A 24,014-nucleotide genomic window follows, 5' to 3' on the forward strand; every position below is an offset into this window, starting at 1 on the left:
TGCTTTTCCCTGGGGTAATTGCAAAGTTACAAGTTCCTGGACGTGAACCTCTCGTGACAGAATCTCAACGAGTGGATTGATGACGTATGACTGTGACTAAAGTTATGAAATAACAGAAGTGTTTAAACAGTATTTGCCGGGCAAAGTTCTGATCTTTTAAAAAATGTGATGCAGACTCTCATTAGAGGAACAAGAAAAACATATTCCAAATTACCTTCCAAGCAGTTTGCCTGGATTGAGTCCCACGGACAGACGAAACGCTCTTTCCGAACGAGGTTTGCAGCTCGAATCCTTGCTCCTGTGGGCGGAGCCAGGAGCCCCCAGCGACCTAAAGAAAGAGGGGGCGGGATCAGGGGCGGGATCGGGGGGGCGGGCCCAGACTTCCAGGGGCGGGGCCTCGAGAACGAGGGGCAGGCTGGGAAGCGGCGCCATATTGGCGTCGGCCGCGCTGTATTGTCATAAATAGAGCCGGTTATGTGGTGGTTTCACTACTCGGTTGGATGCCTCGGCCGTAGTGAGTGAGAAAGTGAGCGAGCAACAGAGTTACAAGCGACCGGAGGAAAGTGGACAGGTAGAGGAGGGAAGAGCAACAACGGGACTCCACAGCGGGAGACACTCGCCGGTGAGGGAGACGCAGGAAGCGATGAAAGAAACGTCTGCGTAAGTGGTGGGGGGCGGCGGTTGAGGGTGAGGTGGTGCGGGGTGGGCTGAGGTGGTCGGCCCGGGACTCCGTTTCCGTGCTCTGTCAGGAGCTCGCCGGAGTGGTCTTTTTCCCTGCTCCGGTCCAGTCGGCAAGGGTACCTCCCTTACACCCAGCGGCTCACCTGGCTACCCCCTGCACAGTCGGGGACTCCAGGAGTCGCCATCTGCTTTCGGCTGTCCCGCATCCGAGGACGCTCCTAAGCGAGGGTGCAGCGGGAGGGAGGTGGGGAGAAATTGTCGGTCACTCTCCTGCCCCCAAGTACTGTCTGAACCGGTCTCTTCTGCCTGCATTGGCGCAGATACCATCCCCCTACTTCCCCCTCCTCCCTTCCGGACCGCTGTCTCCAGGTCTTCAGGAGTGAATGACCTATCTATCCCAGCCCGTTTCTCTGGAATAAAGGCTGTGGTCTTTGCGCCCTCCCCAGTCCTCCCCACCTGCTCAGAACACCTACGGGTCTATACCTCCTGCTCACACTTGGATAAGTCACAAACGGTTTCCGTGCTTGGCGGAAGATTTTGTTGTACATTATTACATTTGGGTTTATTAGGAAATAATGGGAAAAATGCGAAGAATAACATAAGCATCACTTGTGTAAACAATATCCATCTCTCCTAAAGTATAACATTGTGTGTGTGTAGACACGTATCTTTGTTTTAAAAAAATCAGTCCCAATACATCTGAAGGATTCTCCTACTTCCTAATCTTGTCACATTTGCCTCCCTCCCCAGAGTTCCCCACAGTCCTGAATCTGATGGTTATTGCTGCATGTTTTTTTAATGCTGTCACTACATACTATGTATATGCCCATAATAACTGGCATTGTTTTTGAGCTTTATATAACCAGTATCACACTTGTCATTCTGCAGCTTCTTTAGTGCAGTATAATGTCTCTGAACTTTGTCCATGTTAATATTTTTAACTCTAGTTATTAAATCATATTAACTACTGTATTGTATTCCATTGTAGGGGTACACCCTAATATAGTTATTTTCCTGTTAGTGACTATTTTAGGTGGTTTCTAGTTTTTAATGTTACAGTGTTGCAGTGAACGTTCTACATATCTTCTTGTGCTGGAATTTCTCTATAGCATGCTATCCTATAAGTGAAATTTATGGATTGAAGGGAATGTGGAATTCTGTTGCTCGCTTTTTTTTTCCCCTCCTGTCCAGAGGATGGAGTTCAGAAATACACACTGGGAATTTCAGTGCTAGTAGGAACTTAAATAGCCAACTTTTTCAGCATACATATAAAAAAAAACGGGACCCGCGATTGGGATTAGTGTCAGATCTGAAGTAGTTCTGGAATGGAGAAGAAATGATGGAAAGATCTTGGGTTTTGGAGTTCAGATTTTGACTCCTGTCTTTCTGGATCTAGGGTACTTAACCTGTAAAGTGGCACTCAGGGTTATTAAGGTTAATTGAATGATCATATATAATTAATTTCTTCCATTTACCATACACATATAAACACACACAAACTATACCAAAACACCGCTCTAGCTGTCTTAGAGGTAAAAGAGCTAAATCTTTTAAAAAGAAATTACAGCATGAAATAACTAATTGAAATTTTGTTTATTCTACAGCAGAATAAATACCAGAAAGAAATTAAAGTCACTAGTATTGTTGTTTCCCTTTTGTTTCTTTGAGTCATTAAGGAAGGTATATAGACTATTTTATCTTTTACTTGATTCTCCCTATCTAAAGAAAATTTTAACCAAAAAGCATGTAATAAGCCAATGTTTTGACCAGTCACGATTATGTTTTTGTGTGTTATGTTTACAGGGCTAATTTATTCATTTAAAAGACTGTTCTTTGAGGTTATGTTCTTACTATAGGTGTTAATGGTCCTTCATGAAAGAAAGGCTAAGATAGATGATACGGTTAGTTGATGATTGTGTTGTTTGTTTTTACTTTCCTTTTTTAGCATAATTAAAAGTTTTACCATGTTGGGCCCAAATTTTATTTTGAAATTATTAGTCTGTGTAAATCCAAAATCTCAGATACTTTGTTGCGCTGTATTCAAGACTATAATTTCCTGATGGCTAGAATCTTTTCAAGGGTAGCTTATATCCTGTGAAGGGTTGCCATTTAGTGTAAAGAATTTGACAGTTGTTCAGTGTGAAAATGGTCTAGGTACCAGTTTAAATGAAGGAACAATTAACTATGGTCACAAAACTACAGGACTATAAACTCTGAGTCAAGCAAAGGGTGTTAATTTAAGTATCTCAAAGAAAAATCTAGTTGTGATTTCTTTTCAAAGAATATTTCAGAAGGACCTTCTAATGGGATGTTTTTATTTCTTTCCTGAAGGGGGAAAACATTGTTTTTACTTAGAGTTTTCTTCCAAGTGGCTGACTGCTTTTCAGAGATTGAATCTAGATGGTACTTGACTTAAGTCTGTAGGGTATAGTGGAGGTGGCCCTGGCCCAGTGCCCATTCAGGCTCTTTGCATTTGGCTGAGTGGTGTTGGCATAGTTGCCCTGGTGCCAACACATGCTGCTTTTGGCTTGAAAAGACATCCTAACCATGAAAGATGGAGACAGTATGAATAGCCTTTCATCAGTATAAATACAAAATAACCCTTTTTCCTTTAAAAAAAGTGCTTGCACTGACAGTACTAATAAGTAAACTTTTAAAGTAGCTAAACTAATGAGTGGATTGAGAGATTCAGTGTATCAGTATGATACGATGCTTTAAATTTTTTTCCTGCCATTTCCTTGTCTCGAACAGAAACACTGTGCTGGACAGCCAGCGTCAACAAAAGCATTATGGAATCACCTCTCCAATTAGTTTGGCATGCCCTAAGGAAATTGATCACATTTACACACAGAAATTAATTGATGCCATGAAACCATTTGGAGTGTTTGAAGATGAAGAAGAATTGAACCACAGGTATGTCACTTAAAAATGCAGAATGTTTTACAGTATGTTACGTAATCATTAATTCTACAAACATGTATCAGGTACCTACTGTGTCCCTGCTTTAGGAATTTAAAAGAAGGATGAAATGAAGAGAAATCTTGGCCTTCTTGGAGCTTACATTTTAGGTGGTTAGGGAAGGAGATTAACAATTAGACAAATAAGTAAAATAAATACATGTTACATGTGATGAATGCTGCTGAGAAAAGAGTAGTGCTGAGAAAAATAAAGCTGGAAGTAGAAGTAGAAGTTGTCAGTGAAGGTTTCATTGACAACTGAGGGAAAATCTGAAGGTCAGGGGTGGAACTATGTGGATAGTTGAGAGAAGAGCATTCTAGGCAGAAGGCTTGAGGGGGAAGTATACCTGTTTTGTTTAAGGAATATATAGCAAGGTAGCCTGGGTCTCTGAAGCAGAGTAAGCAGACAGGGGAATATGGGCTTAAAGAAAGTGAGGTGGAAAGGTGTTTGGAGGGGAAGGTAACTTAGGACATTGTAAGCCATTAAAGAAGTTTTGGCTTTTACTCTGAGGGAAATGGAAAGCTGTTAGGGTCTTGACCAGAAAATTGACATGATTTACTCATGCTTTAACAGTCTCTCTGGCTCCTATATTGAGAATATTCTGAAGAGGGATTAAGTCTGAACTGAGGAAACTAGGTAGAAGGATATTCTAATAATCCGGGGAGGAAATGATGGTGGTCAGAACTGGGGAGATGGCAATGGCTGTAAGAAGTAGTAGAATTTTGGATATGTTTTAAAGATAGGGTTGTGTGATGATTGTGGAATGTGTGCTCACACACGCGAGATAGAGTGCGTGAGAGAGCTAGTGAGGGAGGAGGAGGATCAAGGATGATGCCAAGCCTTTTGGTCTCAGCACTTCAAAGGATGGAATTTCATTACCTGGGGAAAGCTGAAGGAAAAGCAAGTTTAGACAGGTCCAGGAATTCAGTTTTTCGTGTTACCTTTAAGATAACCTAACTCTACTTTTTTTTAGTGTGGATGTGGATATGCCGTTGAGTGGAAATTTGTTTTAATATCAAATTGCTTTTATTAAGAAAATTATTTCATGAAAATTAGTAATTAATTTACTCATTTTAATTATCCAAAGATTTATAGCTTTCAATGAGAGAATGCAAATCTCTATTATTACCACATTGAATTGATTTTATTCCATAGTAAGGCCCCAAAAGTTGACAACTCGTTTGGCCTTTGCCACCTTATTGAAGGTAATTTTGATTTTATAAGGCTTTTTGAATTTTGAAAATAGCTCAAACACCAAAATACTATTATCACATTTATCGTCTCTTTGGAACTCTTAGGGACCTAAGAATGCCAAAGAGATGTGCCATGTATCAACAGATGTGATCGCATTAACATGTGTATAATAGGCTTTTACCCTAACAACAACACAAAGGTACTGCCTATATGTTTAATTACTTTTTAAAGTATTGTCTGTTTGTGTGTTTGTTTGTTTGTTTTAATCTAAAGCATGTTATTTTTTATTATAGGCTGGTTGTTCTTGGTAAATTGAACAATTTAGTAAAAGAATGGATTTCTGATGTTAGTGAGAGTAAGGTAAGACTTCAAACTACAATGAATTCATAGTTTCATTACATCCTGGTATTTAGTCCTGGTAATAAGATGCAGGAGTTGAGAATAATCTCAAGTACATTAAAACTGGCTCTTTGTTGTACTTGGTAATAAATTGGCCTAGAGTCTAGACAATTAAGTCTCTTAAAAAAATGAGAATTTACCACAGAGGTAGCCAATGTCTAGCTAAAATTTCACACAAATGTTTTGCAGGCCTCACAATAGTGGGCCATGATTTAAATATCAAGAGATTTTACTTAAAAAGCCAGATTTCAAACTTCTTGTGAAATTCCAGGTCTGGCAATACTAGGCCTGCCTTCGTAAAAGGCAGGAAGAGGCTTGAATGGAATAGGGCTCCTGCCCTCCAGGAATGCCTTGCAATTTCCAGCATTCCCTGCCTTCTCTGAAGCAGCAGCTGTCATTTATCAGTCAGGTTCTGTGTTATGGGTACCTCTCATTTGCATACCTGCCTGGCCCCTGAGACAGAGGAGTTTGTAAACCTTGATTTATAATTGTACAACTTTTTCTCCTATGGTAACTTAACTATTTTTCTTCTGAAATCGATTACATTTTTCTTGCCTTCTTATTTTTAATATAATTGCATTTTTATTTGAGAATCATCACTATGAATATTATTTTACTTGCTGTACTAAAATGGATGAGGTAGAACATGTTCAACTGGGTGATACTATTTACCCGCTGACTAAGAGGCCCAAACTGTTGTATTTTAACTTTTGTTTGTTTTTTATAGTATTCCCATCTTGCCCTTAACAGACAACAGCTGTGAGTTAATGTCTCCTAGCAGTCAATGCATCTCTCTGCAAACTCCCTTACTAGTCTTTAATCTGCACAGGTTTAGAAATTACATGAACACCTGTTAGTCTTCTTTTCTTTACAACTTTTATTCTTTCTAAACCTATGATACATACTTAAAATTGGTTGTTTTAAACAAAACCATGAATGAAGTTGTGAAGACTGCTAAGTCTATAGTCACTGAGTTTAAATAAATGGTCTTTATGCTGTTTACTTTTGCTGCCATATAAATATTGGCTCATTTCTGAGCTCTCAGCAGGGATAGCAGTACTTGAAGTTTTCAGATAAGTTGAATTCTGATCAGGTTAAATGCTAGTTATGAGTAAATAAATTCATGTTAGTTTCACTGCTACTAGGTGATCACCTCCTTAAGAAAAAGACCTGTCTCATTCACGAGCAGAACCCCAGGAGAGGGCTTAGGTATTGAATAAATATTAGGGAAACCTGTTGTCCCCTCTAATCAGTCATAATTACAATGGGTATACAAACCAAATACCCAAATTGCTAGATTAATTTTGTAAAGTCAGCGTAACAAGGTTTCTAACTTCTTGCTTATGGTCTTTACATCAATTATTGTGACTGTACAGCGGTCTTTGTTTTCATCCCCATTCAAGGATGCATTCAAGATAACTCATGTTATTGTTTGTAAAGAGAACTATATTAATTTGTTGAGGGGTGCACCTGATTTTCTTATTGCATGGTGTCTTTGCGCTTTAAGAAAAAATCCAGTAGAATTCTGTTCCAGAGTCAAAGGTGTTTTTTTTTAAATAAAATTAAAAAATTGCTTTTTATTACATTTTAATTACTTTAGTGCTTTAATCTGCAAGAACAGGTAGCTAGTTATTTCATTTCTGGCATAAAACCATTGTTAAAAACTTGAAACTTTGCCACAATATGGCTTTTTTCTAAAGCAAATAAAATATCTAATTAAAAAAGTTTAAATTGGTTTTAACATCTTCTATTGCGTGGATAAGGTGATAGGTCATTTTCTGTATCAATTATAATTCCCTTTCAATTATGCATGTTTTAGTTTGTAATCTGAAGGACTTGATTTAGATAAAAGATCATTTGAATATTCTACACACAATTGAGATATTTAAACTTTAAACAGTCTAGAACTACAAATCACTTTCTTTTTAATCATTCTATTCTTTTAAAAATTTATTTTTTGTGTGTGTGTGTAAAGTATATTTATTTACATTATCTCATTTGAAACGACAGTCCTTTGAGATGACTGAAGTTGTAAAGACCTACTTCCTATTTTTCCTATCTCACAATATTTTTAAGGTTGATCCTACATAATATAGTATAATTAAGAACTAAATTTGATGCTAATACTCATCCCAGTTTAATAAAGAAACTGAAGCTCAAAGAGGTTAAATCACTTTAAAAAGGAAGGAAATCAGGGAAATGAGTTGTAAACCTGTATTTTAAACAATAGACTTAAATATTACACTTATTATTTCATTTAATGATTGTAACAAGTCCACAAAAGAGGTTTCCGATGACCCATAGCCTTTTTTGTTTGTGTAATGTCGCTTGTTCATCTTTTTCTGACTAGCTCTTTCCGTATTTGATTCTAGTGATGCCCTCTTCTCTCCCTTTGGCTTCTATTGCATATTGCATTCTCCTGGTTTTGAGTCTTGTTCCTCAATGTTTCTACTCAATCTCCTTCAAGAGCTTTTCTCCCTTTTCCTGTATTTTAAGTGACCCTACTCCCCTGGGTTTTATCCTTGCCTGTCTTCTTTCTCATGTATATCACCTCCTATTATGTCAGCGTTGATGGTTTCCAAAACAGTATCTTTTTTTCTTCTTTTTTTATATTTTGATGCGGTTGTGATTGAACTTTTTTTTTCTTTTTTTAAATTTATTTATTTCCAAAGAGAGGGAAAGGGAGGGAAAGAAACATCAGTGCGTGGTTGCTTCTTGTGTGCCCCCAACTGGGGTACTGGCCTGCAACCCAGGCATGTGCCCTGACTGGGAATCGAACTGGTGACCCTTTAGTTCTCAGGCCAGAACTCAGTCCACTGAGCCACAGCAGCCAGGGCCCAAAATAGTATTTTTAAACCTGATTGTTTCCCAGAATTCATGCATGTGTATTCAACCATCTACAAGCTATCTTTCTTTCTTTTTTTAATATTTTTTCCCCATCACCATTTATCCCCCTTATATTCCTCTTTTCCCACTTCCTGCAATCACCACACTGTTGTCCATGTCCATGAGTCCTTTTTCTTTTTTGCTCAACCCCTCCACCCCTTACTCCTCCCCCAACCCAGAGCTATCATCCTGCTCTATAAGTCTCCGTTTTGCTTTTTCATTTTGTTCATTAGATTCCATATATGAGTAGAATCATACGGTATTTGTCTTTCTCTGACTGGCTCTTTTCACTTAGCATAATGTTCTTCAGGTCCATCCATGCTGTCACAAAGAGTAAAATTTTCTTTTTTATAGCCAAATAGTATTTTTTGTTGTTGTTGACACTATTACAGATGTCCTCATTTCCCCCACTCCTTTGCCCACCTTCAGCCACCCCCACCCTCCCTTTTCCTCTGGCTGTCACCACACTTGTCTATGTCTTTGAGTTATGCATGTGTGTTTTTTGGCTAATCCCTTCCATCTTTCATCATCTGGTCCTCCCCCATTCTCCCCTGACAGCTGTCAATCTGTTCCATGTGTCACAAATCAAATCATTTTAGTTAATATGTTTGTGACAAAAGTATTTTATTCTGTAATTCATTGTGTAACTTTCTCATAAATCATGCAAGAATCATATTGAAAGTAGGAAGATATGAAGGAGGAAGGTAAACTAAAAGGTCCTGGCTTCCCTATTCTTTTGATTCATGTTAATCATCAATGAACTTACCGACTCTTTTCTGGCTATAAAATTATTTGTGATACTCTTCAAACACTAATATCCATTAAGCAGAGGAAATAACAAACACTATCCTATATACATATATTTTTATTCAAGTTAATTGGAGAATATTATTCTTCAGAACTTGCACTGGGCATTGTGGGGAATAAGAGAAGTTGGAAACATAGTTCCCACCTTCCAAGGAATTTAAACATAGTTGAGGAGATAAGTACTTAACACATAGAAAAAGAAAGGTCACTAAGTATAGTATAAAATAGGTTAAAGATAACAGTAGAGGGGCATTGAGGGGAAATAAAGAGATCATTATGGAGGGGAAGATAATTAGAGAAGGCTTCATGAAAGAGGTGGAACTTAAAGAGAACTTTGAAAAATAGATGGTATTGAGAGACCCAGAAAGGATGGGCAAGTATTCAAGACAGGGAAAATAGCAAATGCAATGGGAAGGTGACCAGATTATGTGACATGTTGACAGTTGGAGCTTCAGAAGGGAAGATCAGGAGACAAGGCAAGAAAGATCCATAGGAGCACAGTGTGGAAATTCTTAGGATCCAAGGATCCTTACCTCAGTAGTCAGGGAAGACCGCATTGGCAAGTTTTAAGTAGAAGAGTTATAATAGAGTAATTTAAGAACATCAGTCAGTGAATTTTATACAAAATAAAGACTAAGGGCAAGAGGAGGATAGTTTTATGATACTATTAGACAGCCAAGAATTGGTGTGGTAGTTGAATAGAAAGGAGGTGACATAAAGATACAAACTAAGAATTGTAAGCAAGAAGGATGACTGACTGTAGGTATAGGCAGAAAGGGAGGGGAATGAGGAACAGAAATAAAGGATTCAGGAGGGATACCTGGTTTATCATAGAATTTTTTGCTTGTTTTAGGCATGGATATTGAATTGGATCAAGAATATCCAAGTGAAAATATCTGCTGGGCAATTAGAATTGGCTCTAGAGAGAGGTGAAAATTAGCATTATAATTCTAGTACAATCAAAAGGATGTTAAAGTTGTTACATTAGCTCTCATAAGGAAATCATGTCAAGATGACCTTTCTTTGCAGAAAGGTTGCTGAGCTAGAATTGAGAAATTAAGTATATCTGTTACAAAAACCAAAGGACAGATGGGATTAGTCAAGAGTATGAGGATGTAAGGAGCCAAAAGCACATGTGTTTGGTAAAGTTCTTGTAACTCTTGAGAGTGCTGGAGCCAAAGACAGGCTACTAGAGGGGACAAGTAGAGTGAAGTGATAAAAAGCATTTTTCTTGAGATAGAGATGAGTGCATGTGTGGTGGGCATGAATTTGTTTTGTCTTCCCTCTTCGGATACCCTCATTACTTTAGGGTGCAACCAAAAGAGCTCTGAAGTTTTACAAATCTCAGCAAAGTTGACAAATACAACATATATCTGTAGCATTTAGCCATTTTTTTGCTAAGTAATTTGAACAATTGAATGGCTTTTGTTTAATTTTATTTTAGAATCTCCCGCCTTCTGTTGTGGCTACTGTTGGTGGTAAAATTTTCACATTTGGTTCCTATAGGCTTGGAGTACACACCAAAGGTAACTGCTTTTCTATGTTCTACTGATAAGAATTTTCAATAACAAACTTTTATTCACAATTTAAAATTACAAAAGAAAAAATTTCCCCTATCCCACTACTGAGAGCTAATTGTTAACATTTTTCTATATTCATTACACACTTTCTTGTACATATGTTTGTGTATACTTTAAAAATATAATACATAATATACTCTTCTTGATAAGAAATACTTTGATTTGCAGGAGCTGACATTGATGCACTTTGTGTAGCTCCAAGACATGTGGAGAGATCTGATTTTTTTCAGTCTTTTTTTGAAAAATTGAAGCATCAAGATGGCATTAGAAATTTAAGAGTAAGTGTCCTCTGGTATTTAATATTTTGAGCTTGTTAATAAGTAGCTGTAAAAGCTAGAGCTTATGATTGTTGAAGTATTTCTTAAGAAGTTGCTATATCTTGTTAAAATAATGTAGAATGATTGAGAACAGGGGCTTTATAGTATTATATATCTGGATTTGAATCTAGAAATCTACCATATATTAGCTTTTAGATTTTTGGTCAAGTTACCTATTATATCTGAGCCAATGTGCTTACTTGCAAAATGGAGATGGGATAATAACATTTTTATAAGGTGTTTTGAAGATTGATGAGATAATTTACACATAAATAAAGTTCAGTTAATATTGAATAGTAACTCTTTTTATGTGTATATATAGCCATTCATTCAGCAAATAAAATTTCAGCACCAGTGATTCATCAGAGATATTGGCCTTAGTCCCACAGATACAATGGTGAACAAGACAGTTTATGGGAGGGAGGGACTGGAGAACTAACTGAATGAATACTTTTAATACAATCTGAGGTGCTAGGGTCAGATGAAGTTCAAAGGATCTTCATCATTTGGGTGTCTGAGAATGGAAAAAGAGATTAAAAATTTGTTAGGTTGAGGGATTAAAGAAGACAGACATTTCTACTAAATCTAAACTATATTGACTATTATTTTTTTATAGATCAGTTATGAGTTCTGATTGTACTTTAATTTCTGACAGTAGCGCTCTTTGTAAATTATCAGTTTTCAATTTAATCTCAACAAATAGTAAGTATTCAGGTGATAGCAGTTCTGCCTGCCAATTTATAATGTATATTTTTAGGAGAATAAGTTAGATAACAACTCTCATAGGCATTTTGTGTATCTTAAACAACACAGTCACGACGTAGAAGTACTTACCTAGAATGTGAGGCTAAGAACATTTTCACTTATTCTGTTGAGTTAAAATATAGTTTGGGAGCAAAGGTATTCATATTATTGGCAATTAGGAAGGATGTAGAAGGGATTACATCTTACATATAGATAATTGTTTTCTTTTTTAGGCTGTAGAAGATGCCTTTGTACCTGTTATAAAATTTGAATTTGACGGAATTGAAGTAAGTGTTCTTAATATTTTTCTGGCTTTACAGTTGAACTTCTTAACTCATGAATGATATTTTTAGGTTTTTTTTTTTTAATCAGACTTAATTATTTTAAAGAATCAAATAGCTTTTAAATAGTCCCTCACCTTCCTCTCCCCTGTATCTGTTGATGCCTCATGGAAAATGAACCAACTTCCATTCCTACCCCATTCTTCTCATTCCCATAATCTCCTAACATAGTTAAAATTTTGCTTGGAACAGTATTTAGTGTTTACATTATTGTGATCTTATAAGTAATGGTCAAAACTGAGCACAAAGTGTCTAGTTTACCATTTTTTGCTATGTGGCGTTTTGCTTTTGGGGGGAGTTAATTGCTCTGTGATTTGTTTGCTTGGGCTTTAAACTTAAGACTAATTCAAAACCACCCTGTCCTTAGTTATCTAAATCTCCTTTAAATAGATTTAGATTTCTCAGGTATTCTGTAATCATCCTGAAAAAAATATCTGTCTTCTTACCTACTCCAATCCACATTTAATATTCTCCATGGCTAGCATGCTATTATACAGCTGTCATCCTGACATCTTTTTATTTTATTTTATTTTATTTTACTATCATCCTGGGATTTCCTTTAGTCTCTCTCTAGGGTTTACTTTATTGACTCTTATTTTAGTGGCGCTCATCCACTAGCTTCCTGAGAGAGAGCACATGTTTTTGAGATCTTGCATGTTTAAAAATGTCTTTATTCTTTCCTCAAGCCAAACTGGTAGTTTGGCTGAGTATGGTGTTCCACATGGAAAATGATAGTTCTTAGAATTTTGAAGGTCTTGCTTCATTGTCTTCTGGCTCCCATGCTGTGTTGAGAAGTGTGATGCCATTTTGATTCCTCATCCTTTGTATGTGATCTGTTTTGTCTTTTTGGACACTAATATGATTTTTTTCCTAGTCTTCACAGTTGTAAAATTCATAGTAATACACATTCATCTGTGTCTTTTCAATCAAATATGCTAGGTATTCAGTAGTCCTCTTTCAACTTGGGAACTCCTATTCTTCAGTTCTTGGAAATTGTATTGACTTCTGTTGGATTTCCTCCCTCTGATTCCTTTCTCCTATCTGGAGCTCCTAATATTTGTATGTTGGACCTACAGAATGGCCACCCCCCCCCCACTTTTTACTAATCTTTTCTCTTCCATTTACTGGCCACATCTGCTTCTTGTGATTTTCTCATCATCTAAACTTTCTATTTTGTTTTCCATTCCTGCTGTCATATTTTAATTTTTAAGAATACTTTTTTATTCTCTAAATATTTTTATTTATATATGCATTTATTTACAGCTTTCTGTCCTTATTTCTTGATTACAGTATTTTTTTATCTTTGCTTTCTTAGATCTGCTGAGTCTGTTACCACTTGCCCATCTACTTTCCAGCTTTCATAATATTTGCTTTTGTCTTGTATTTTTCTTTGTTGTAGTGGATTATGTCTTTAAAAACAAAATAAAACTAAAGAAAAACAAAAAAAAATTGCTGGTGTTTTAGAGGGGCCAAAAGGGAGTGAATGTAAATGTGTGTTGGATCTGCCATCTTTATCTAGAACAGGGGTGTCAAACTCATTTTCACAGGGGGCCACATCAGCCTCGCGGTTGTCTTCAAAGGGCCGAATGTAATTTCAAGTCCTTAATGAATAGTTACATTTATACAGTCTTAAAATTATTTTGGCCCTTTGAAGGCAACCGCGAGGCTGATGTGGCCCCCAGTGAAAATGAGTTTGACACTCCTGATCAAGAAATTCGCTCATAAGGTTTTTATTTATTTTTGGTTAATGCTTAGCACATATGTTCAAATTAAAATGCTTTCCCTTAATTTGAAGATTTAATTGCCCACACAAAACTTTTTGATGATTTCCCATGTGAGATTCCTACATAGTCCTTTTGGAGTTTTGGTAGAAATTCCGTAACTAGTAATTACAACTTTTTACATTTTTGAAGTGGGGAGGGAGGAGAATGGACTAGAAGGAGAAAAAAAATAATATTTTTCTCTTCTTTTTGCATCTTTCCAAAGATCGATCTAGTCTTTGCAAGACTGGCAATACAAACCATATCAGATAATTTAGATCTAAGAGACGACTCTCGACTGAGAAGCCTTGATATAAGGTGTATTCGCAGCCTAAATGGTAAGCCTCTAAAAAGACATCTGAGCTACCTGCCTGAAGAAGTTTAACAAATAGAGATCTTTTAGCAGAATTTTAATGAACTCTTTAAGAGATTGAACTGAGTTTAAAAATGATGATGTGATTTTCTTTATACAAGTAATCTGATCACATTTAAGCATCTTTAAAAGAAATTTGTTTGAATATTGTTTGTGTTTATAGTAGTGGTTCTCAAATGTGTTGGTCTCAGGACCCCTTTACACTCTAAAATTTTATTGAGGACCCCAAAGATCTTCTTTTTACATGGGTTATATCTAATGTTGGCCATTTAACATGCTCAGTATTTAATATATCAAATAAAAACTGAGAAAATTTAAAAATATTTATTAGTATTAGTTCATTTTAAAATAACAATAGTAAATCCATTTTAAGTGAATATAAATATGGTTTTGTATGAGCAATGGCTTTTTTTGCATTTTTGCAAATTTTTTGATATTTGACAATAGGAGACAGCTAGATTTTCATATCTGCCTTTACAATCAGCCTCTTACAATATTTTGTTTTGATTGAAGCACAGGAAGAGAATCTGGCCTTGTAAAGATATATAATTGGAATAGGGAGGAGTATTTTAATAGACTTTTCAGAAAACCGTGAATGTTCTTTGTTACTACACTAAAACTTGACCAGTGACAGTTTTTTTTCTTTTCCATAGCTTTATTATATACTGGTCTAATTATATACTGTAAAATTTATCATTTTTAGGTGTACAATTTAACAGGGGTGTCAAACTCATTTTCACTAGGGGCCACGTCAGCCTCGTGGTTACCTTCAAAGGGCCAAATGTAATTTTAGGACTGTATAAATGTAACTACTCCTTAAATAGGGGAAAGGAGCTTGGCACTGCCACTGGGTAGAAACAAGGTGGAGGGCTGGATTTGGCCCACGGGGTTTGTGTTTGCCACTTGTGATTTAGTAGTCTTTAGTATATTCAGAGTTGTGCACAACAGTTCAATTTTAGAACATTTTCATCATTCTCAAAAGATCCCTCATACCTATTTGCAGTCATTCACCTTTTCAAACCCCGGTCCCAGACAACCACTAATATACTTTCTATTTCTATAGATTTGCCTTTTCTGGACATTTTATATAAATGATATCATACAATATATAGTCTTTTGTGTCTGGCTTTTTTCACTGAGCATAATGTTTATGAAGTTCATCTATGTTTGTAGCATATATCAGTAGCTTTTTCCTTTTTATTGCTGAGTAAAAGTGATCTTTTTTTAAAGGTTAGTTAGAATATTGAAACTAAATTCATATCAGTTAACTTTTTATACTCTGTTACATTAAAAATCCATTGGTCTGATTCTTTGACTGGATGTTTTACCCATGCATAATTTTGTACTATCACGCCTTGATCATTTAGAAAATACTGGTGCGCAAAGTTATTTGGCTCTTCTAAATATTAATTCACATTTCATTATAAAATATCCAAAAAAATCACATTAATTAATATCATCACCAATTTTCATCAGAAATTTTTTTTATTCCCATGTCAATAAATTTAGAAAAGTCTTTAAGTATTAGAATGTTGTCAAGTTTACAGGAGCAGATACTAGTTGTCCAAAATTCTAATTTTTACTTGGAAGCTCAAATTTATTATAATCAACAAATTTTTGTCATTTGTTTTCCTTGATCCAAGACTCACTTTGTTTTGTTTTTAGAAAATATCTGCTAAATATATAAGCATGAATAACCATAGTCTGTCTGTCAATCATTATTTCAAGTAAAACTGGTATTTCTTAAAGAAAACAGGTAGTTGAACTTACCTCAGACATGTTCATATATCTGCACAAGTTTCTTTTCCTATCTTCTAACTGTAAATATATATTGTCTGCTTAGTACAGTGTTTCCACAGCTTTGGTACCACTGCTATGGTTCCAGCAGTTGTACTCACCACTGCTTTTACACCATCAGTGCAAATGTTAACACAGTGAAACAGGCAAAGAAAGCCTTATTGTAATTATAAAAATATTGGGTTGGCCAAAAAGTTCGTTTGGTTTTTTTTCTGTAAGGTGGCTCTAGTAGCATTTAGTTGTCTTTAACTTCATTTGAAACAATTTTGTTAGATTGTATTGTGACAACTGTCATACAAGTGTGCGTTTAAGAAAAAAAACATCAAAATTGATGAATTTTTGTGTATCCATTTTAAATGGAAGATGGAAGAAAATTTGCAACATTTTTGGCATTATGCTTTTTTTCAAGAAAGGTAAAAACATAACTGAAATGCAAATAAAGATTTGTGCAGTATATGGAGAAGTTGCTGTGACTGATTGAATGTGTCAAAAGTGGTTTGCAAAATTTTGTGCTAGAAATTTCTTGCTGGATGATGCTCCATGGTTGGGTAGATATATTGAAGTTGATAGCGATCAAATCACGACATTAATTGAGAAGTCAACCTTCTACTACTCCGTAGATAGCTGACATACTCAAAATGTCCAAATCAATGAAGTTACTGGTGTAAATGAAAAATGTGTCTTATTTTATGGGAAAAAAACTGAATGAACCTTTTGGCGAGCCCAGTAGGTTTGACATAACAGATTCCCAGGGGTCCACTGACTGTACTTTGAGAATTACTAGTTTATAGTACCTGTTGTTTAGCTGAATCATTATGTTTTGTTGTACTTCCAGAATGCAACAGTAAACCACAGTGTTTGTGGATAAGATTTTCATTAAAGCATTAACATTTTTGTAACTTGGGGTCATTTGATTAACAGTGAAGTCTGTGGAAGAAAGCTGAAAGATAGACCCATCTCTTATTTTAGTATTGGATTGCCTTACCCATGTGCTTTTGAATTCGTCAAAAGCAAAGTGATTTTTCATATATAATTGCTAAATTTTGAAGACAGAAAACAAACCCTGACATTTTATTATCTTTGATATTTTTAGCATTTGAGAGTCAGGAAGTTAGACATTTGAACTAACTGTTTTTGTTGCATAATGAAAAATAAATGCTTTATCTTTTTCAGGCTGTAGAGTTACTGATGAAATTTTGCATTTAGTGCCAAATAAAGAAACTTTTAGACTCACCCTAAGAGCAGTCAAGTTATGGGCAAAACGTAAGTATCCCAACTCTTTTATGTTTGAATGATAAAATCATAATTTTCAGTTGCTAATGATAGAAGCATACATGAAAACTCCTGAGTATCTATGATATTGGGGGATTGAGGTCCAATAAGATTTGGAGAAGCTGTTTCTTTTTCAGGTGCAACGGTTGTGGTGCTATAATGTGTGGCTTTATCTCCTTCTCCCTTGGGTGAAAACTGAAAAGCCCCTGACTTTCCATCTTAGATTTCAGCGAGGCAGTCAGAATGAGGTGATCTTGAAGAGCGCAATCCTCCCTGGTCTTTGAGCTCTCTATGGGCAGGAGCATCTTACTTATCTTTTTCTCCCCATCACCAGCAAAGTTTATAGTAGGTATTTAGTAAATTTATTAAATGAAGAGTCTACAGTGATGGTTTTAACTTGTTTTTACATTATAATACTCTTCTAATAAAACCTGGAAGTAACTACACTAGTTTATATGTATAGGACATAGTTGATAGCCCAGTGCTGAGGTGGCACAGCACACTTGTATTATTTGTAACTACTTATTTGTATTATTTAAGTAGTACTGTGCTTCTGGCACCAGGTTTTACATAGTCCTAAACAGTGCTCTCCAATAAAACTTTCTGTGATGGTGGAAATGTTTCCTGTCTGTGCTGTCCAATGCAGTAACCATGTGGCTACCCTTGAAACATACAAGTGAAGAACTAAATTTTTTAATTTTATTTAATTTTAATTTATTTAAATTTAGAATTAAGTGACACCTAAGAGAAATGAAAAGATATGTTCACTCAAAAACTTAAACACAAATGTTCATAGTGGTATTATTCATAATAGTCAAAAAGTAGGAACAACCCTATGTTCATAAATGGATAAACAGAGGAACCAAAAGTGATATATCCATAATGTGAAGGATTATTAGGCAATAAAAAAGGAATGAAGTATTGATATATGTTACAACATATATGAACATTGAAACCATTATGTTGAATGAACGAAGCCATTCATAAAATACACATTTTGTACAATTGCACTTATATGAAATGTCCAGAATAGGCAAATCTATAGAGACAGAAAGATTACAGGTTGCCTAGGTTTGGGAGGATTGAGGGGACAGGGCATTAGAGGGTTGTGACTGTTAAAGGTTTCTTTTGAAGATGATGAAATGTTTCAGAATTGATTGCAGTAATGGTTGCACAATTAAAAGCCACTGAATTTTATACTTGAAATGGATGAATCTTATGGTGTGTAAATGATATCTCAGTAAAAGCTGTTACCAAAAAAAAAAAATAGCCATATGTAACTTGTGGCTACCATTGTACTAGGTAGCGCACATCTAAAAAGACCTTAAGTAAGCAGAATTTGTCCTTTGGCTCAGTTGTATAGTTGGGGTAAAGTAATTTGCATTGAAAGTATATCACAATTTGTCTTTTGCTACAGATTAAATTAAATACCATGTTTTGTTAATGCTTAGATGCATATTTTTCACATTTAACATCTGAAATTGATACTTTGTATTTTTCTTTTTGTTAATGGGATATAAAATCATGCTATATTATGTAATTGAAAGGATCTTAGGTTTTATGAAACATGATAATGCTTTTTTATGGACTGGTGTAAGAAATAATAATATAAGAAATGAGTAGTATCAATGGTGTGCTGTACTTTACGGAGAAGATCCAAATTATACAAAATACTATAGTCCCCAACTTTATACTTGATTTTAAAATGCCCATGAATATGATTACTAACGAAATGCTTATTCTTCCCTGCTTATACCCTCCAGATATCTCGCCTCCTTCTTTTCACTTCCTTCTTAACCATAAATATGGAAGTGTAGGAGATTCCAGTGTTATGTTGGAGGACCCCAGTTGGGCAGTCAGAACTGAGGAAGGGAACAGCAGTGTGTTTGTTGGAGGGTGGAGTCCGGGGTTGGGGGGCTGGTAAGGTGAGCAGCTTCTGGCTTACTAATAAGACTGTGAACCTGGCCTGACGGTCTGCTTGCTGATTTTAATGTTTCTATAAGGGAAAGGATTTCTAATCAACAGTCTTAAGAAGGAAGTAATCCTGTTCTTTATGATTGAATGGCATGGAGAGTAGGTCTTAACAATAATTAACAAATATATTAATTTTTTAGGACGTGGTATTTATTCCAACATGCTTGGATTCCTTGGTGGTGTCTCTTGGGCAATGCTGGTTGCAAGAACTTGCCAATTATATCCAAATGCAGCAGCTTCTACTTTAGTTCATAAGTTCTTTTTAGTTTTTTCCAAGTGGTAAGTATTCATATGCATACTTTCACTATTTACTGACCTCTGCCTATATGTAAATTTGTTTGGAAATTTAAAAGCTATGCATAGACTTTTTCTGTTGTCTTACTCCTTTTTTAAATTAGAAGTTTAAGCCCTGGTTGGTGTACCTTAGTGGATTGCGTGTTGGCCTGTGAACCAAAAGGTCACAAATTCAATTCCCAGTCAGGGCACATGCCTGGGGTTGAGGGCCAGGTCACCAGTTGGAAGTGTGCAAGAGGCAACTGATGGATGTTTCTTGCCCTCTCTCCCTCCCTTCCCTTCTCTCTAAAATAAGTAAATAGTCTTTAAAAAAAATTTTTTAAACATCAAATTTGAGGCAACGATGGCACACCAGGATAGCGCTTTCCAGCAGTCTGTAAATGTGCACCTTTAGCTTGAGAGTGGTCATAATGCTAGCCAATTAGTAGCTATGCTTAGGTGGTTTAAGATCTCATACGTAAAATGGAGATGATACTCATATCTACTGCATGGATTTTTAAGGAGTGTTTTCAGACACTCCTTATTAGCTATTGCTGTTATTATCAGAGTAAATCCATGAAAGTAAATGAAAAGGAAGGGAAAAATTCAGACTTGAATTAGATGCAGCTAATTGGCAAAGCAGTATTTGCCCTTTGAGAGAACACTGCTTTAAAATAAGCACCCTTTATCTCTGTTACTTTCTTTCCTTTCCCATTTTTTTAAATAGCAAATACCCCAAACATTTGCTGTTTGAAAGTTGGAACCAAGTCTAATAATTTTAACATTTTGTGTAGTTGCTGAAGTGAGGTCCTATGTGAGTTAATTTTCTTATTCATGTTAGGGAATGGCCAAATCCTGTTCTGCTGAAGCAACCAGAAGAAAGCAATTTGAATTTGCCTGTTTGGGATCCTCGGGTATGTGACTTACTATGAATTTTCATTAAACTTTTTATGAAAAGGACAATTCCCTAAATTACAATCTAATGATAATGCCTCTTGTGTGCTCATCTTCTGTTTAACTATAGTCCTTTTCCGCCTCTGCTGTGTTTTTTGGTGCAGATGATATGCTTCTCCAATGATAATCCAAATGTTATGTCATTAAAAATCACCCATATAAAACTAGATGAGTGGGTGTAGCAACCAAAATGTCATAACCCATTGTTAAAAACTGTCTTACAAATAGTTTCTAATAATAAAGTACTAAAGTATATAAAAGATTTGCTTTGCAGTGCAATTTAGAGCAGATTCATTATTCCTAGATAGCATAACTCTCACTCGTCTTGCATTTTAATATGCTTTTAGAGTAAGTTCTAGTTTCTCTGAGTAACATAGGGGAAGTCATCCACTGAGTAGGTGCAGAAAGAGTATTAAGAACCATTGGACCTTTTTACAGCTATGATACTATATCCTTGTTCTAAAAGACCATTGTTCATAAGATGCACCACCAGTTTAACAGCTTTTCAGGGGAAAAATTAACTTCTGCAGAGTTTCCTTTGACTGTCAGTCACATCTGACTTCAGAAATAAAGGCAGTTGGGGAGTGGAAATGTACTTCTTAGAAATGGGGAAAGGTAGTGTCAAATTTATATTTCGTATTCAGACTTTTGGGAAAATGAAGTAGGAGAATAGATCAGTTATTTTGTTTCTAATTTCACAGGTAAATCCATCAGATAGGTATCATCTCATGCCCATAATCACCCCTGCCTACCCACAACAGAATTCTACGTATAATGTGTCCACATCAACTCGAACAGTAATGGTAGAAGAATTCAAACAAGGTAAACAAACCTGTTGGCTGTATTGCCCTTTACATATTCCCATGTTTTGGTTGACAGCAATGCAATTCTATATTGCAGTTATGCCTAGTATTTCTTAAAATTCTTTCAAATGTGTGTTTATTTTTTCAGTAATTAGTTTTCCAGAATATATGATAATATGTCCAAAAATGGAACCAGCCCAAACTGGTTGAAATTGATAATTGTGTTCTGAGAAAGAACATAATAAATGTATATTTCTTTTACTCAAGAATTTAGTGGGGTGAGAGGTTTGGGGGTAGGGTAATACAGGAGCTAATAATATGATGGTCAGTGTTCAAAATCAGTCTCTCAGTCTGTCTCTCTCGTTTTAAACTTAGGTCTCGCAGTCACAGGTGAAATTCTTCAAGGGAAATCAGATTGGTCCAAACTACTTGAGCCACCAAATTTTTTTCAAAAGTATAGGTATTTCAGATTTTTCATTTTGTGTGTGTGTGTAAAGAATATTAAACTTAGAAAGTTACTATATGATAGATGAGAGTTGTCACTTACATTTCAAATAAGGTAGAGAATAGGTTAGCAGAAATCCTATGTGATGAGATAGTGTCTATATTATAGTAGTAAATGACCCAGTGTTAGTAAAGGTTTTTTGGTTTTTGTTTTTAGTGAATAATTTTTTAATTGCGGGGTCTGGAATTAATTTTGTAAAAATCAGAGAATGTTTTGATTTTTATAAACTGTGTGCCTGCATTAGTGCTTTTGTTCATTGGGAGAGAGAAGGAAAAATTAATGATTGAAAAGCAGATACTGACAATATTGATGGCTTTTTTCCCTGATTGTTGCTGAAAATCCTTTGTAGACATTATATAGTATTGACTGCCAGTGCATCAACAGAAGAAAACCATCTGGAGTGGTAAGACTTATATTTCAAGTTCTCTACCTACTATATGGTGATAACATTTATATGGTGCTTTACCATTCATTTATAAAACACTTTCTCTATTTTCAAAGTTATTAAATCTTACTGATGACTGTTGTACATGACCATGGAGCATCAGTGTCTAAGAAATGCCATCAAATTAATGTTTCAGAATCAAAAGTGATACAAGATAATATGTGAACAGATCTTTGCCTTTTGTCACTTCTCAGTCAGTTTTCTTTTTTAAGCAATGGATTTTCTTAATGATGGCTTTTTGTCATCTTATTTATTCATTTTTAGCGGGGAGGTGAGATACATCACTGTGATAGAATCACCAATTGATTGGTTGCCTTTCGAACACTCCCCCAACTAGAAACCTGACCCACAACCCAGACATGTGCCCTGATGGATGATCGAACAGGCAACCTTTCAGTTCTCAGGTTGATGCTTAATCCACTGAGCCACACCAGCCAGGGCTTATGTATTCTTTTAATTTAGGACATAATGGCATGAAAGTTTTCAGAATTTTAAGGTTCTGTCAACAGAGGAGATACTTTGGTCAAGGAGCAGTGCATTCTTTCTAGTGCATGTAAATATATTTCCATTCCCTCTAGTGTATTGACATCCATAGCTCCATCAGGCAGAGGCTGTTAGGCCACCAGAGAAGATTGTGCTTTCCTCAAGTCTGACTGTTGGAAAAGGAGAACAGAACAATACTGTCTTTTGCTTCAAGGGCTTAATGCTTATTTCATGATAATTAAAGGGACCCTGAAAAGAAACCTTTCATTAGAACAGAGTGTTTCATTTATCTAGATCAGGGGTCAGGAAACTATGGTCTGGGCCAAATCCAGCCTGCTATCCCTTTTTATAAATACAGTTTTATTGGAATATAGTCACACCCACTGATTTATATATTGTCTATAGCTGCTTTCCTGCTCGAAGGCAGAATCATACATTGCAACAGAAAGAGAATGGCCCACAGAGCCTAAAACGTTTATTATCTCTGGGCTATTTCTCATTTTGAATGCGACAGCCACACAGTACACATATTCACTCAATGGTGTCTACCACCCTTAACAGAAAAAGATTGCCAGTCTCTCATTCAGATTGCTCTGAGGAATAATTCAGTGTTTTGTATATGTGCTCTTGAAGCACACACAGTTAAACACTAGCTTTTACTAGTGTTTAAAAAATGTAAAAATGTTCTTGTAGCTATTCTTTCTAATTCATAAAATAATTAGTATGATAGCTGGCAGCAGCCACATTTGTTAAATGGGATGGAAAAGTTGCAGAAGTCTGATGAAACTTTTGATATTTTAGTCATATCTGATCTGATTTTAGTGACTTTTTAACTGCAATATCTGTTATCATTTTGTGAAAATAAGAGAATGTGTATTTCATAAATTAAGTGCCAATTATTAGCTTTTGGGGTCACATTATTTAAATATATCTTAACCTTAGGGTTTAGACATAAAATTTGAAAGTGGAAAAAGATTTAGAGACAGATGAACCATGTTCAAATTATGACTATTTTATGGTCTTTACAGGCAGATATTTTAGATCAGGGATGCATTAAATAGGTCAGTTCTTTTTCAAAAAGAAGGGGGATTCAGTTATTTACTTGAATGGTATTTTAAAGAGTTATTAAATATATTGGACTGAATTTTTTCAATGAATATGTAAAGCATCATAGCTGATACGCTGTTTGGTTTACTTGGATATAGCTTCCAAATTTAATATGGAAAAATCTTGTCTCTTTTATTTTAGGGTTGGATTGGTAGAATCTAAAATCCGAGTACTTGTTGGAAACTTGGAACGGAATGAATTTATTACTCTTGCCCATGTAAATCCCCAGTCATTCCCAGGAAATAAGGAACATTATAAAGAGTGAGTTAATTACTTTTTAATATTATATTTCTTAAATAATGTTATTTGACGTATGCATTGTTTTAAGGTCAGTTGTCAGATTGTTGTTTAACAGGCATTG

General features: G+C 35.6%; 1 protein-coding gene across 4 annotated transcripts in view; it reads left to right on the plus strand.

Moving 5' to 3' along the window:
- Positions 1 to 415: 415 nt before the first annotated feature.
- The window catches only part of PAPOLG (poly(A) polymerase gamma), a 33,904-nt gene continuing 10,305 nt past the window's right edge, over positions 416 to 24,014 (plus strand). For all 4 annotated transcript variants that reach the window (XM_024552762.3, XM_045189405.2, XM_024552763.3 and 1 more), the window contains exons 1-14: positions 416 to 660; positions 3,433 to 3,594; positions 5,127 to 5,193; positions 10,370 to 10,451; positions 10,674 to 10,783; positions 11,800 to 11,853; positions 13,894 to 14,005; positions 17,011 to 17,100; positions 19,224 to 19,362; positions 20,198 to 20,270; positions 21,012 to 21,132; positions 21,489 to 21,573; positions 21,968 to 22,021; positions 23,795 to 23,914. In XM_024552762.3, coding sequence (XP_024408530.2) covers positions 644 to 660; positions 3,433 to 3,594; positions 5,127 to 5,193; positions 10,370 to 10,451; positions 10,674 to 10,783; positions 11,800 to 11,853; positions 13,894 to 14,005; positions 17,011 to 17,100; positions 19,224 to 19,362; positions 20,198 to 20,270; positions 21,012 to 21,132; positions 21,489 to 21,573; positions 21,968 to 22,021; positions 23,795 to 23,914 — 1,286 coding nt within the window. In that variant the 5' untranslated portion in view covers positions 416 to 643. The remainder of the gene's footprint in view (positions 661 to 3,432; positions 3,595 to 5,126; positions 5,194 to 10,369; positions 10,452 to 10,673; positions 10,784 to 11,799; positions 11,854 to 13,893; positions 14,006 to 17,010; positions 17,101 to 19,223; positions 19,363 to 20,197; positions 20,271 to 21,011; positions 21,133 to 21,488; positions 21,574 to 21,967; positions 22,022 to 23,794; positions 23,915 to 24,014) is intronic.

Source organism: Desmodus rotundus, chromosome 5 (genome assembly GCF_022682495.2).
Source record: "Desmodus rotundus isolate HL8 chromosome 5, HLdesRot8A.1, whole genome shotgun sequence".
In the NCBI taxonomy this organism is placed as follows: Eukaryota; Metazoa; Chordata; class Mammalia; order Chiroptera; family Phyllostomidae; genus Desmodus; species Desmodus rotundus.